We start from the raw sequence: 14,561 nt of genomic DNA on the forward strand, positions 1-14,561 counted from the left end.
TAATGGAAAATAACTGCAATTTTTTCAATGACTTTATCTTCATTGTGTTCTACATTTCTTTAAATGTGACCAATAATAAGTATTTAATTATTTAACTGATGGCTGATTAGAATGCTGGTTAGAATGTAAATATTTTTAAATTCCAGAGAACTTTTGACACCTCAGCAGCACTATGATTGGGGTTTAAGAGCTTTGAAGACAGTACTGAGAGGAAGTGGAAATCTTCTTCGTCAAATGAAGAAAAATAACATAAAGGAAAAAGGTATGATTGATTATTTCAAAATTGTCAGTTTTTGCATTTTGTATTCTTAATGATTAAAATAATTTAAATAGTTATATAGAGTGAGTGTTCAAACATTAATTACAAGAACATATGAATCCATGGAATTTTGGCCAGGTATCCTTCTGTAGAATATAATGAGATAAAGCTATATCCTTTTCCAATCAAGTAAAATGAATTATTAGTTTGTGGATAAGTTTCTGTATGTAATGGTGGGCAGCTCAATTCTTGTCTTATCTCATACTTTGTATCACATTTATTTGTGCACTTATCTTTTCTGCCCCATTTTATTGTAAGTTCTCTGAGAAGGGATTGCATAATTTTTCATCTTTGAATCCCCAGTGTCACACCCACAACATCTACTTTGTGAATATTTTTATTGATTTACTAAGAAATTTCTTTAAAGACCACAATTTGATTTCAAGGGGATAAAAGAATTTATATAAATGATTTATATAATAATTTAGAGATTTAAATGATTAATGTACATATATTTATTGTAAAACAGAATTACTTTAGCATTACTATGAATTAATTTGGTTATATTGTACATTGGCAGTTTTTCAGTATTTTATTTGGTGTTATTTAAAAGATTTCTTTAGTAGATTTTGTGTTTGAAACTTTTTACACTGTACATTTGAAATGTTTCCAGGGCTCTGAGGGTCAGTGTAGAATTTTTACTTCATTTAATATTTCAAGAATCTATGATTTTCTAGGTTTGGATAGTCACTTTACCAAAACACTGATTTCAACCTGTCTGTTACCTACTAAATAATGTTTCAAAAGTTTTGAAAAAACATTTTATGGTTAACCTGGTGACAGTCTTCTTTAGATTTATCCAGACCTGTATTTTGATTACAGACCATCCCTGTACCTGTGATTGTTTTTCTTGTTTTGACCTTATAGAAATTTCATTCTTCTAGTATATCCTTCAAGAACCTACACCATGAGGAAACATTGAGTACACCAGTATACCATGGACATGAGGAAACAGCACTGTAGGAATTTAATAAAGCCTAGAAAGCTTAAGTTATAAAAGTGGATCTCAAAGAACAATATATAGGAAAAGCCAAACTAAGAAAATATGCTGATCTTTTTGCTTTAATTTCTACAAGCTAATAATTAGCCTTCAAACGTAACTTATAATTGGTAGCACAGGAATAATTGCAATGATTGTACCAACATTTAAATGGTCTTGTAAAAAAACTAGGCAAAACATATTAAAAAAATTTTTAGCTTTCCTGTTAGTTTTGGGTTGTAGCAAACCTATTTCTTTCAGGACAGACATCTTTCATGTTATATTTTGTAGCCTACTCATACAGGAATGAGAAGAATATATTAAAAAGGGATATTTGTTTTATCAGTCACAATGTTTAAACAAGTTGGTTTATATTTTATGTACTAAGTAATGTCTTATATGACAAATTATAGGTGATCAACTTAAATAATATGATGATTTTTAGTTATTCAAATTACTCTTCTGACATCATATAGATCATACACACACATGCACACACACATATATAGTAATGAATAAAAGTGAGCAACATAATTCTCATAAGACAGTGTGGTTCAATGTGTTCAGTTAACCTTGGAGTTCAAAATCCTTGGTTTAATTCACTTCCTTTAAACACAACAGATTGTGTGACCACAGGCAAGTCACATAACTGTGCCCCTGATAGTTCTCTAAGTTTCAAAGCTGGTATTGATGTGCATTTGTCAAGGTAATTCCTTCATATGACGTTTTATTTATTTATTTATAAAATTAAATTTTATTTATTTATTTATGAAATTACACTTCTGGTTCAAAAAATTTAATAGACTCTTTAAATGAATGGTTTTAATGATGAATTTATCTTAATTCCCTTCAAAATTATGCTTTTTCCTCAGTGAATGAAAGCCATATAGTGGTTCAAGCTTTGCGACTAAATACCATGTCAAAATTTACATTTGTGGACTGCACACGGTTTGATGCACTGATTAAAGATGTTTTCCCTGGAATTGATTTTAAGGATGTAGAATATGATGAACTAAGTGCAGCTTTAAAGCAAGTCTTTGAGGAAGCAAACTTTGAAATTATACCCAACCAGGTAACTGTCTAACTCTATCTTATTATATGGAAGCTTAATTGCTAAATCAGTACTCAAAAATACAAAGATTTATTACTTTTCATATAATATTTTAGAAGATATTATTATAAACTTAGAACATATTATCTTCTATCATAGAATATACTGTCATAAATGAGACAAACTATATAAATAATTAAGAGGAATTAATAGTTCTAAAAAACAATTGAAGAAAAAAGTATATAGTATAAATTATGTTATCCAGAATGCCACATATTGGTCAAGGTAAAGATTTCATTACTATAAATACATCCAGGTAATTTGACAATATTGATAAGATGGAATTTCAAGTGGTTAGGATTAGAATATGTAATGGGAAGAGCCTGGCATAGAATAAGTCAACTAACACCATGGAAGGAGCGGGGCAAGTATTGATAAATGAATTTGTTGTAATCAAAACATGTAGGTGAGATTATGTATCCCTTTTTAGTAAGGCAATATGCTAGGTACATCCCCTTGTAACTTAAGACCAATTATAATGTGATAGGACTGGATGTAGATTATTTGATAACTATTTCAAGTAGTTACAGTTTAGTCATGAAGCATTACCACATTTCTAATACAGTTCAGTTTCTAGTATTTATCAGTTTCAGTATATATATTTTTTAATTCCCTTAACAACATGTTTTTCTGTTATATAGCTTTATATTTGTGGAAAATATGATTAACATCCAGCATACTTGGAGTAATGTATACTAACCTTTAGCAATTAATTTGAATTTGAGAAATTTCTTAAAAGACATTCTGTTTTAAAAATTACTTTTATATGGCAAAAAATTTGTACTTCGAGTTAATGCTTTATGTTTCCCTGTCAGTTTTACTAGCCATTTGTGGTATTGATGTTTATATTTAAAATGTTTGAATTTTTGCATTTTTATATTACACCACAGATCTATATTGGATTCACTTATGTTATCCATTTTCTGTGAAGAAAACAAAAGCATTACTAAGTTTTATAAGAATGGATTTAGCTCCAATATTTAACAACAAAACATATCTATGCTTTAACTCTTGGAACTATATGTATATGTGTAATATCACACACACATACATTTATATATATATGTAGGTATATTTATGTATTTTTTTAAACAGATCAAGAAAGCTTTGGAATTATATGAACAGTTACGCCAAAGGATGGGAGTAGTTATAGTTGGGCCAAGTGGTGCTGGAAAATCTACCCTTTGGAGGATGTTAAGGGCAGCACTGTGTAAAGTTGGCAAAGTAGTAAAACAGTACACCATGAATCCGAAAGCTATGCCGCGACATCAGTTGCTAGGCTTTATTGACATGGATACAAGGGAATGGTCAGATGGCGTTCTCACAAACAGTGCTCGGCAAGTAGTACGGGAACCTCAAGGTGGGTCTCAAACTCTTTGATTTATTACTTTCTTAATTGCTTCAACAAAAGATAGTATATTATAGTGAAAGATTTTTCATAGTCTTGTCAAAGAAACTACCTTGTAATATTGGACAGGAAAACCCTGTATTAAATGTTTGCTTTGCGTTAAGCCCTAGGGATATAAATAAAAAATTCATGATCCTGCTTTCAAAGAGTTCATGAAGTAGAGCTCTTGTTTATATTTATTTCATTGAGATTGAGGCCAAATATTACTTAGTTGTTTTTTTGTTTGTCTTTTTTTTGTAAGGCAATGGCGTTAAGTGACTTGCCAAGGTCATGCATCTAGGTAATTATTAAGTGTCTGAGTAGGATTTGAATTCAGATCCTCCTGACTCTGGGTCGGTGCTTTATTCGCAGGACTCCTAGCTTCCCCCTATTAATTCTAATAGGACTGATGGAATGGATCTTAGAATCCTTTTCATACCCCCCCATCAACTCTTTCTGCTGCTCACCACATATATTCACATTTGGACTCTCTGTTGTCTTCTCCATGAGATCTTTTGTGTGTGTGTGTGTGTGTGTGTGTGTGTGTGTTTTAGAGGCTTAGAAATGTGACAGTAAAATAGCACACTTCTTGCACTTATTTCTACAACTCAGGTTTCCTCAAACTGACATGTTGTTGAACCCATGACTCTTACTCTACCCTCACCTTGAATCATAATCCAGAGTCATATTTACCCTTTAGTCTACTAGCCCATGCCAAGGGCCTTTGCCCTGCTGTTTCTTCCCAGTATCCATGATGTTTTGCTATCTATCCTGATGCTTTGCTTATTAGACTCTAAGTAGCACCTGGTCTTTCTAACAATTATAGAACTGAATCCTAATTCCTGCTATAGTTTATTCATCTTGGCTCTTAAAATGCTAATATAATCTTATGTGCATTTGTACAGGACAGGGCAAACAGTTTCTTTGGGCAAATTATAAGACAAGGGTCTAAAGCAGTCAGAATTAATCTGGCCATGATGTTCTTAATTTGATTGCCCTTGTCACTGCAAACCAGCCTCTAGTATTTGAACTCAGTGGCCCTTCCAGTTTCAAATTCAGTCTCCAATATTTTATTCTGACCATGCAGGTATACAACTGATTTCTGACCCAATCTCTCTTTGAATCTTCTTCTGGTCATTCAGTAACTTCTCATGGTGTAGACCATAATAATACCATATTAAACATGGATCATGGGTGTCAAAGAGATGCATTGTCTGGTAAAGAAGATGACATCTTAATTTTAAGAAGATAGGTGAATTTGGGGTTTGAATTTCTGGAGTAATGATGAAATATGATAACAGGCTCATGATCAGGGATATGTCATATCTAATTAATCATCAATCATTCATTGATCACACTAGTAGGTACTAGACATTATGCAAGGTATTGGAAGTCCAAGAACAAAAAAATGAAAAAAAATTCTTTCCCACATAATAATATATTTTTTCCAATTACATCTAAAGATAGCTTTCAACATTTATTTTTATACAAATTGAGTTCAAATTTTTCTCCCTCCCTCCCTTCCTATATTTCTCAAGAGACTAAGCAATATGATATAGGTTATACATGTGCAGTTTTATGTTAAGCATATTTCCATCTTTGTCATGAATTTGTCTTTTGGAATTGCCTGGGATCATTATATTGCTGAGGAGAGCTAAATCAATCATAATTGATCGTCCTGTACTGTTGCTGTTACTATGTGGTTCTTCTCCCTTCACTGAGCATCAACCAGTTCATGCAAGTCTTTCCACATTTTTCTGGAATTATTCTGTGTATCATTTTTTTCTGCTTATCATTTTTTATAGCACAATAGTATTTCATTACATCCATGTACCACAATTTATTTAGCATTTAATAACCCAAAGAACAGGCAAGAAAAGGAACTATTGGGGGCAGCTAGGTGGTGCAGTGGATAGAGCACTGGCCTTGGAGTCAGGAGAACCTGATTTCAAATAGGGCCTCAGACACTTAATAATTGCCTAGATGTGTGACCTTGGGTGAGTCACTCAACTCCATTGCCTTAAATAAATAAAAAAAGAACTGTTAAAAATATTTGTACATATGACTCCTTTTACTTTTTTCATGATCTCTTTAGGATACAGACCCAGTAGTGGTATTGCTGGATCAAAGGGCATGCACAGTTTTATAGTCCTGTGGGGCATAGTTCCAAAATTGCCCTCTAGAATGGTTAGATGAGTTCACATTTCCACCACAATGCATTAGTCACAGTTTTCCCACATCCCCTCCAACATTTGTCATTTTTCTTTTTCTGTCATAGTAGCCAGTATGGTAGGTATGAGGTAGTTCCTTCAGTTTTAATTTGTACTTCTCTTGTCAATACTGATTTAGAGCAATTTTTTCATATGACTATATATATGACTTTAATTTCTTCATCTGAAAATTGCTTGTTTCATGGTCACTGATCATTTGTCAATTGGGGAAAGACTTGTATTCTTCTAAATTTAACTCACTTCTCTATACTTTTGAGAAATGAATCCTTTATCAGAAACACTGGCTGTAAAAATTGTTTCCTAGCTTTCTGCTTTTCTTCTAATATTGTTTGCATTGATTTTATTTGTATAAAACCTTTTAAATTAAAACTTATCTATTTTTCATTTCATAATATTATCTAGATATAGTTTTAACATAAATTCTTCCCTTTTTCATAGATCTGACAGGTAAACTATTTCTTCCTTTTCTAATTTACTTATGGATCATCCTTTATGTCTAAGTCATGTAACTATTTTGACTTTGTCCTAGCTACTTTCTGCCATAATATTGTCCAATTTTCCCAGCAATTTTTACTAAATAGTGAATATTCATTCCAGAAGCTAGAATTTTTGGTTTACCAAACAATAGATTACTATAGTCATTTACTACTTTGTCTTGTGTACCTAACCTATTCCATTGATCCACTGATTTCTTAGCCAGTACAAATACTTCTGATGATTTCTGATTTCTAACAGTTTTAGATTTGAAATAGCTAGATCAATTTCCTTTGCATTTTTTCATTAATTCCCTTGATATTCTTGACCTTTAGTTCTTGTAGACAAATTTTGTTATTAATTTTTCTAGCTCTTTACATATTTTTTGATAATTTTATTAGTATGACATTGAATAAGTAAATTAATTTAGGTAGAATTGTCATATTTATTATATTAACTTGGCCATGAGCAATTGATATTTTTCCACTTGTCTAGATACAACTTTATTTGTATGAAAAGTGTTTTATAATTGTGATCATATAGTTCCCGAGTTTGTCTTGGCATGTAGATTCCCAGATATTGCCTACATTTATTATAAATAGAATTTCTTTTATCTTTCTCTCTCTCTCTCTCTTTTTTTTTTTTTTTTTGGTAAGGCTGTGGAGTTAAATGTGTTGCCCAAGATCCCATAGCTAATTAAGTATTAAGTGTCTGAGGTTGGATTTGAATTCAGATTCTCCTGATTCCAGGTTCAGTACTTTATTCACTGAGCCACCTAGCTACCCCAATTTCTTTATCTCTTGCTACTGGTCTTTTTTTTGGTAAGATAATTGAATTTTTTTTTTTTACATTTTTGCAAGACAAATGGGGTTAAGTGGCTTGCCCAAGGCCGCATAGCTAGGGACTCCTGACTCCAAGAGTGGTGCTCTATCTACTGCACCACCTAGCCACCCCAAGATATTGAAATATGGATGATTTATATGGACGTATTTTGTATCCTACAACTTTTCTAAAGCTGTTGTTTCAAGTAGGTTTTTTAGTTGATTCTCTAGGATTCTCTAAGTAAACCATCATATCATTTGCAAAGAGTGATAGTTTAGTTTCTTCATTGTCTGTTCTAATTCCTTCAATGTCTTTCCAGTGCAGTTTTGAATAATAGTGGTGATTATAGATATCCTTGTTTCACCCACCTATCTTTTTTGGAAAACTTTTAGCTTATCTCCTTTACATATTTGTTGATGTTTTTTTTGTAGACACCACTTATTATTCTAAAGAAAACTGTTTATTCCAATACTCCCTAGAGTTTTTTTTTTAATAGGAATTGGTGTTTTATTTTGTCAGAATCTTTTCTGCATCTATTGAGATAATTATATGATTTCTGTTAGTTTTGTTATTGATATATTTAATTATGCTGATAGTTTTCCTAATATTTAACTAGCTTTGCCTTCCTGGTTTAAATCCTATCTTGTCATTGTGTATTATCTTCATGTAGATTGTTATAATATCTTTGCAAGTATTTTATTTAAAATTTTTCCATCAATATGCATTAGTTTTCTTTTTTGATTTAGGTATCAACCCCATATTTCCATCATAAAATAAATTTAGTAGGCTATATTCTTCACCTCATTTTTGGAATAGTTCATATAGCACTGGAATTAATTGTTCTAGAAATATTTGGCAGAATTCATTTGTGAATCTATCTGGTCCTGGGGATTTTTTCTTAGGGAATTCATTGATAAAATATTCACTTTCTAAAATGGGATTATTTAAGTATTTTATTTCTTCTTTTAATTTGAGCAATTTATATTTTTGCAGACAATCATCGATTTCACTTAGATTGTCAGATTATTTGCATACTGGTGGGCAAAAAAGTTTCTTAAGAATTGCTTTAATTTCTTCTTCATTTCTTTTTTTTAATTTTAAAAAAGGTTTTTCAAAATTTATTTTGAGTTTTACAATTTCTCCCCAATCTTGCTTCTCTCTCCCACCCCCCACAGAAGGCAGTTTGTTAGTCTTTACATCATTTCCATAGTATGCATTGATCTAAGTTGAATGTGATGAGAGAGAAATCATATTCTTAAGGAAGAATCATATAGTATGTGATATAGCAGAATTACATAAGATAACATTTTTTTAAAAAAAAATTAAAGGTGATAGTGTTTGGTCTTTGTTCAAACTCTACAGTTCTTTCTCAGAATACAGATGGCATTCTCTATTGCAGATATCCCAAAATTGTGCCTGATTGTTGCCTTGTTGGTATGGGCAAGTCCATTAAGATTGATCATCACTCCCATGTTGCTGTTAGGGTATACAATGTTCTTTTGGTTCTGCTCATCTCTTCCTCTTTATTTCTGATCAATTTCTTTTCCTTTTTGATACTGGCATTTTAGTTTTCTTCTTTCATTTTTAAATCAAATTAAATAAAAGTTTATTTATTTTATTGATTTTTCATAAAACAGCTCTTAGTTTTATTTATTAGTCCAATAGTTTTCTTACTGTTGATTTTATTAATCTTTCCTTTAATTTTTCAGTATTTCTAATTTAGTATTTAATTGGAAATTTTTAATTCATTCTTTTTCTGATTTTTTTTTATTTGCCTGCCCAATTCATGGATTTGCTTTCTCTTTTATTCATGTAAGCTTTTAGAAATAACAAATTTCCCCTAAGAATTGCTTTGACTGCATCTCATAAATTTTGCTTATCTCATTATTGTCATTCTCTTTGATGAAATTATTGATTGTTTTTATGATTTTTTGTTTGGCCTACTGATTCTTTAATTTTTATTAAATTTATTAAATTAATTTTTAACTTGTCCATTATTATTATATATAATTTTTTTGCAGCTGATATATGTTATATTTGTCTTATTGCCTTTTATTGTGAGGTTTCTATACTCTACAACATGGTCAGTTTTTATGTGTATGCCATGTACGTTTTTTGGGGGGGCTTTTTTTTTTGCAAGGCAATGGGGTTAAGTGGCTTGTCCAAGGCCACACAGCTAGGTAATTATTAAGTGTCTGAGGCCAGATTTGAACTCAGGTTCTCCTGACTCCAGGACTGGTGCTCTATTCACTGCGCCACCTAGCCGCCCCTTGCCATGTACTTCTGAGTAAAAGTTATTTTTCCCTTCTATCCCCCTTTCAGTTTTCTCCAGTGTTTTATTATATCTAACTTTTCTAAAATTCTATTCCCCTACTTAATTTCTTATTTGTTTGTTTGTTTGTTTGTTTATTTATTTGACTTTTGCAGGGCAATGGGGTTAAGTGATTGCTAAAGGACACACAGGTCTAGATAGATGTCTGAGGCAGGATTTGAACTCTGATCCTCCTGACTTCAGGTGTTATATCCACTGCACCACTTAGCTACCCCATTTCTTGTTTATTTTATGGTTAAATTGAATCTGGTTCTAAGATGAGGAGCTTGAGACCCTCACTAATATAGTTTTGCCTGCTATTTCTTCCTGTAACTCACATAACTTTTCCTTCAAGAATCTGGATACTATACCACTTGGTGCATATATATTTAGTATTGATATTGCTTCACTGTCCAAGGTACACTTTTAGCAACATTTAATTTGCTTCTTTATCTCTTTTACTTAGATTTATTTTTGCTTTTGCTTTGTCTGAGATCAGAATTTCTACCCCTGCTTTTTTTTTTTAATGTACTTTTAGCTGAGCATAATATGTTCTATTCTGGCCTTTTGCCTTTACTCTGTGAATCTCTCTACTTCAAATGTGTTTCTTGTAAACAACATTATAGGATTCTGGTTTTTAATCTACTCTGCTATTAATTTCCATTTTATAGGAGACTTCGTTCCATTCACATTCAGTTATGGTTACTAATTGTGTATTTCCTTCCATCCCATTTTTGCCCCTTATTTATATTTTTCTTTTTTTTTTTACCCTGATCCTCTTCATCTGTACTTTTATTCTACCTTCCAGCCTCCTCCAGGCTGCTGTCCTTTTTGTCAGTCCCCTACTCTAATTTCCCTTTCTTCATATACTTCAGCCTTCTCTTCTGATTTTCCCCTCTAATTTCACCTCCCCTCCTTTTTCTTTCCCTTCCCCCCTTCCATTTATGTTAAGATAAAATTTCTATACCCAACTGAATATATATATACTATACCCTCTTTGAGCTAAATCTGAGAAGAATAGGGTTCAAATAATGTTCACTGAGATAGGTCTTCTTGAGATGTAATTTGACCTATTCTTACTCCCTTTTCTAGTAAACTTTTTTAACCCCTTAATTTTTTTTAAGATGACATCAAAATCATTTTATATCCATACCCTCTATGTTTATTACTCTCAACTGTCCTAATAGATACAATTCTCAAGTGTTACAAGTATCATCTTCCTATTTAGGGATGTAAACAGTTTAATCTTTCTGAATAGCATGACTTTTTTCCTTTTCTGTTTGCCTTTTTATGATTCTCTTGTGTCTTTTATTTGAAGATTGAATTTTCTGTTCAGCTCTGATTCTTTTTACCAGAGAAGTTTGAAAGTCCCTATTTCATTGAATGTCTCATCTTTTCTTCTGAAATATTTTGCTTAATTTTGTTGGGTAGTTGATGCTTATTGTAATCCAAGCTCCTTTGTCTTTCAAAATGTCATATTCTAAGTACTCTGATCTTTTGATGTAGAAACTAAGTCCTATGTTATCCTGACTGTATCTCCTAGATATTTGCATTATTTATTTATATATAAATAAGGGGCAAAAATGGGATGGAAGATATTTTTGAATTATTAGAGTTTTTTCTCCTTGACCAGATAATTCTGGAATTTTACTAGTATATTCCTTGGAATTTTATTGGGCTTTTAGGAGGGGATTGGTGAATTCTTTCAATAATTATTTTAGCCTTTGGTTCTAAGATATCAGGATAGTTTTTCTTGATAATTCCTTGCAAGATACTGTCTAGGGCTTTTTTTTTAAATCATGGCTTGCAGGTTGTCCAGTAATTCTTAAATTATCTTTTCTGGATGTATTTTTCAAGTCATTTGTTTTGCCTTTCAGATATTTTGTATTTTTCATTCTTTTGATTTTGTTTGACTAATTCTTGATGTTTCATTAAATCATTAGCTTCCACTTATTCAATTATGATTTTTAAAGAAATATTTTCTTCAGTTAGCTTTTGTACTTCTTTTTCCATTCAACTAATTCTACTTTTTAAGTTTTTTTCCACTGAATTTGTTTTCCATTTGATCACTAATTTTTTAAGGAATTATTTTCTTCAGTCAATTTTTGTTTTTTCTTTTGACTCTGTTTCATAGTTCTCATTTTTATTCCCAGTTTTTCTTTTTCTTCTTTTATTTGAGAATTTCTTTTTGAGCACTTTGAAAAGGCTTTTTGAACTTGAGATTAATCTATATTCCACATTTGTGCCTCACATGCCAGCATTTTGACACTGTCCTCTTCTGAGTTTGTGTTTTTATCTACCCTGTTGTCATAGTAGCTTTCTACAAACAGGCCTCTTTTCTATTTTCCCTTCATCTTTTTAACTTATTTTGTGGTTTTTAGGGGACCCTGTCTCCAGTTGCTAGTGCTGGGGTCTAGGACCTTGGTCACTAACTTTGTGCTCCAGGGCCTCAGGTACTTGCAGCTTGCCCACTGTTTTGGGGTGACCGAACCTAGTTACACTGTTTGTGCAGGGTTCCAGTGCTGCCAGTTTGCCTGCCATGCTGGCCTCATGGCCAGCCTGCTGGGCCACTAGCCTGCTTAAGGACCTTGTAACCTCTTTTACTGTTCTATGCTGGGCTGTGAGCCTCCAAATGATTAGCCTGCATACTCTGCATTGACTTGTGCTGCCCTTGTACCCATGAGACAGACCTTTCCTCAAGTCCTTTTAAGTTAATCATAAATTGGAAAATTGTTTCGCTCCATCTTTTTGTAAGTTCTGTCTCTCTACAGTCTGTTTAGAGGCTTGATTTAATGTTGTTTTTGAGGGAAATTGTGGAGAATTCAGGCAACTTCCCAGCCTTTTTCCACGAGTTTAACTCTGTCTCTCCAAAAAAAGTTTTTGTTTTTTGCAAGGAGATTACCTTTTATCAGGGAGACAAGAAAGGCAAAAGGAAAATAAAGTGAATAAATGCAAATATATTCAAAGTAGTTAAGTTCAAACAGTTGAGGAGAGAGATTACAAGTAACTAACTAGAAGGATTCAAGGAGGGACTTAACTTAGGATGGTGCTGGAGCCATATCTTAAAAGGAGGAGAAACTCAATGAGGTAGAGAGAAGGAGGTACATTTCAGGCATTTGGGGATGACGAGTATAAACTCAACACGAAGCAAAGGCAAGAAATGAACGAGAAGAAAGACTTTCTACTTCACATGTCTGTGCACAAAGTATGTCTATCAAAAGGCAAGAAGAATGCAAGATCAAAATGCAAGGAAGCAAATTTGACTTCACTAACATGTGACAGGATGAAATTCAGGATAATATGCTTTTGCCAACTTATAGTTTATTCAAAAGGAACAGAGGAGGCAGGTAACTTCATAGATTAAATAGAAACACTCCTAAGATAGTACAGAAATCAAAGGATATGGTAATGAGCTTTTGGGTAAAATCAGTGGAAGCAGAAAGACATACTGAGTTCTTTTCATGACTCCAAATTTCTCTCAGGGACATAAGTTCTCCTTTATAATACCTTTAATTGACTGTTGGCATTATGGGGCTATGAGTTAGTCAACAACATTCTCTGAAGAATTAGAAATGAATCTCACTAATAGGGAAAAGCTACATGGTAGAATACTTTAACATATACATAAGTAACTATGAAGGATCCCAATAGAAGATGATGTTAAAGAAATGTGAACTCAAAATGTCATGTGATAAGATAAAGTTATTGGTTGCTATACTAATTTTCTTTCAATAGCAAAGAAATACAATTAAAGCTCTCCATGACCCTGTCTGAGTGGTGAACTTATGGTAATATATGGCCAAGAGATTTATGGCATGGGCAGGCATGATTAGGTCCTGAGATTACAGATCCATTTGACTATTTGAGTTTCCTTAGTGCCTATCAGTTTTCTGTACAGAATGAATGCACACCAGATCTTTGGTTATTTAACTGTTGATATGGTATTTTCCAGTTTAACATTACTTAACTAATTTTGTTCATTTTCAAAGAGTTTAGTTTATATTAAATTGTACTCTACCTAAAATATTATTTTAACAGAAAATCATTTTATTTTAGGTGAGTTTTTATCTGTACCTAAAATAATTTGCTAATAAATATTTGAGCTTTGACTAATTGGCTGATAACAAAATTTCATGAATAGGTAGAATGGCAAAATTATATTTGCAATTAAAATTAAAGCTGATATGAATTCTAATAATCCTCTAAAATTATAATCTCTGCAATTTCTGAATCATAAATTTGAAAACAGTATTTTGAATATAAAACTTTTTTCAATGCCTTCATAGAACAAGTTGAGGGGAGGATTGATTTATTTCATAAATGCAGACTACTAAATTTTCTTGCTTTCAAGTTGATTTTTTTTTGTTCTGAAGTGTCTCATTAGGGTTTGTATAAAACATAAATTAGCATAATAAGTCACAACTCTCCCTGTCTCATTTTACTAAGTACAATCAGTCTGGTGATGTTACGTAGCCTTTATCAAAATGTAATTCACTCATTATAAAGGGAAAAAAAGATGATTTTCCTGTTCAAGATACTTTTTTTTTAATTTGGATTGTGGATTTATTTCTTTGGTTTTAAAATAGATATCAATTCATGGATAATCTGTGATGGTGACATTGATCCTGAGTGGATAGAATCTCTGAATTCTGTACTAGATGATAACCGACTACTCACTATGCCTAGTGGGGAGAGGATTCAGTTTGGCCCAAATGTTAACTTTGTATTTGAAACCCATGATTTAAGTTGTGCTTCTCCAGCTACGATATCTAGAATGGGAATGATATTTCTCAGGTAAGACATGAAAATATTTGAAGTATGTTATGTGACTGTATTCTTCATGCTTTTTTTTAGATATGCAAGAAAAATATAGCACTGAATAAATTAAATGAATCATCATTTCCATACTTTTAAATAAGTTAGCTTA

The 14,561-nt window shown here is 32.0% G+C and overlaps 1 protein-coding gene across 2 annotated transcripts in view; it reads left to right on the plus strand.

The window, feature by feature from the left end:
- DYNC2H1 (dynein cytoplasmic 2 heavy chain 1) overlaps positions 1–14,561 on the plus strand; it is a 225,007-nt gene that overhangs the window by 94,264 nt on the left and 116,182 nt on the right. For both annotated transcript variants that reach the window (XM_074216567.1, XM_074216568.1), the window contains 4 exons: positions 147–262; positions 2,171–2,370; positions 3,505–3,769; positions 14,221–14,428. In XM_074216567.1, coding sequence (XP_074072668.1) covers positions 147–262; positions 2,171–2,370; positions 3,505–3,769; positions 14,221–14,428 — 789 coding nt within the window. The remainder of the gene's footprint in view (positions 1–146; positions 263–2,170; positions 2,371–3,504; positions 3,770–14,220; positions 14,429–14,561) is intronic.

Source organism: Macrotis lagotis, chromosome 1, assembly GCF_037893015.1.
Source record: "Macrotis lagotis isolate mMagLag1 chromosome 1, bilby.v1.9.chrom.fasta, whole genome shotgun sequence".
In the NCBI taxonomy this organism is placed as follows: Eukaryota; Metazoa; Chordata; class Mammalia; order Peramelemorphia; family Peramelidae; genus Macrotis; species Macrotis lagotis.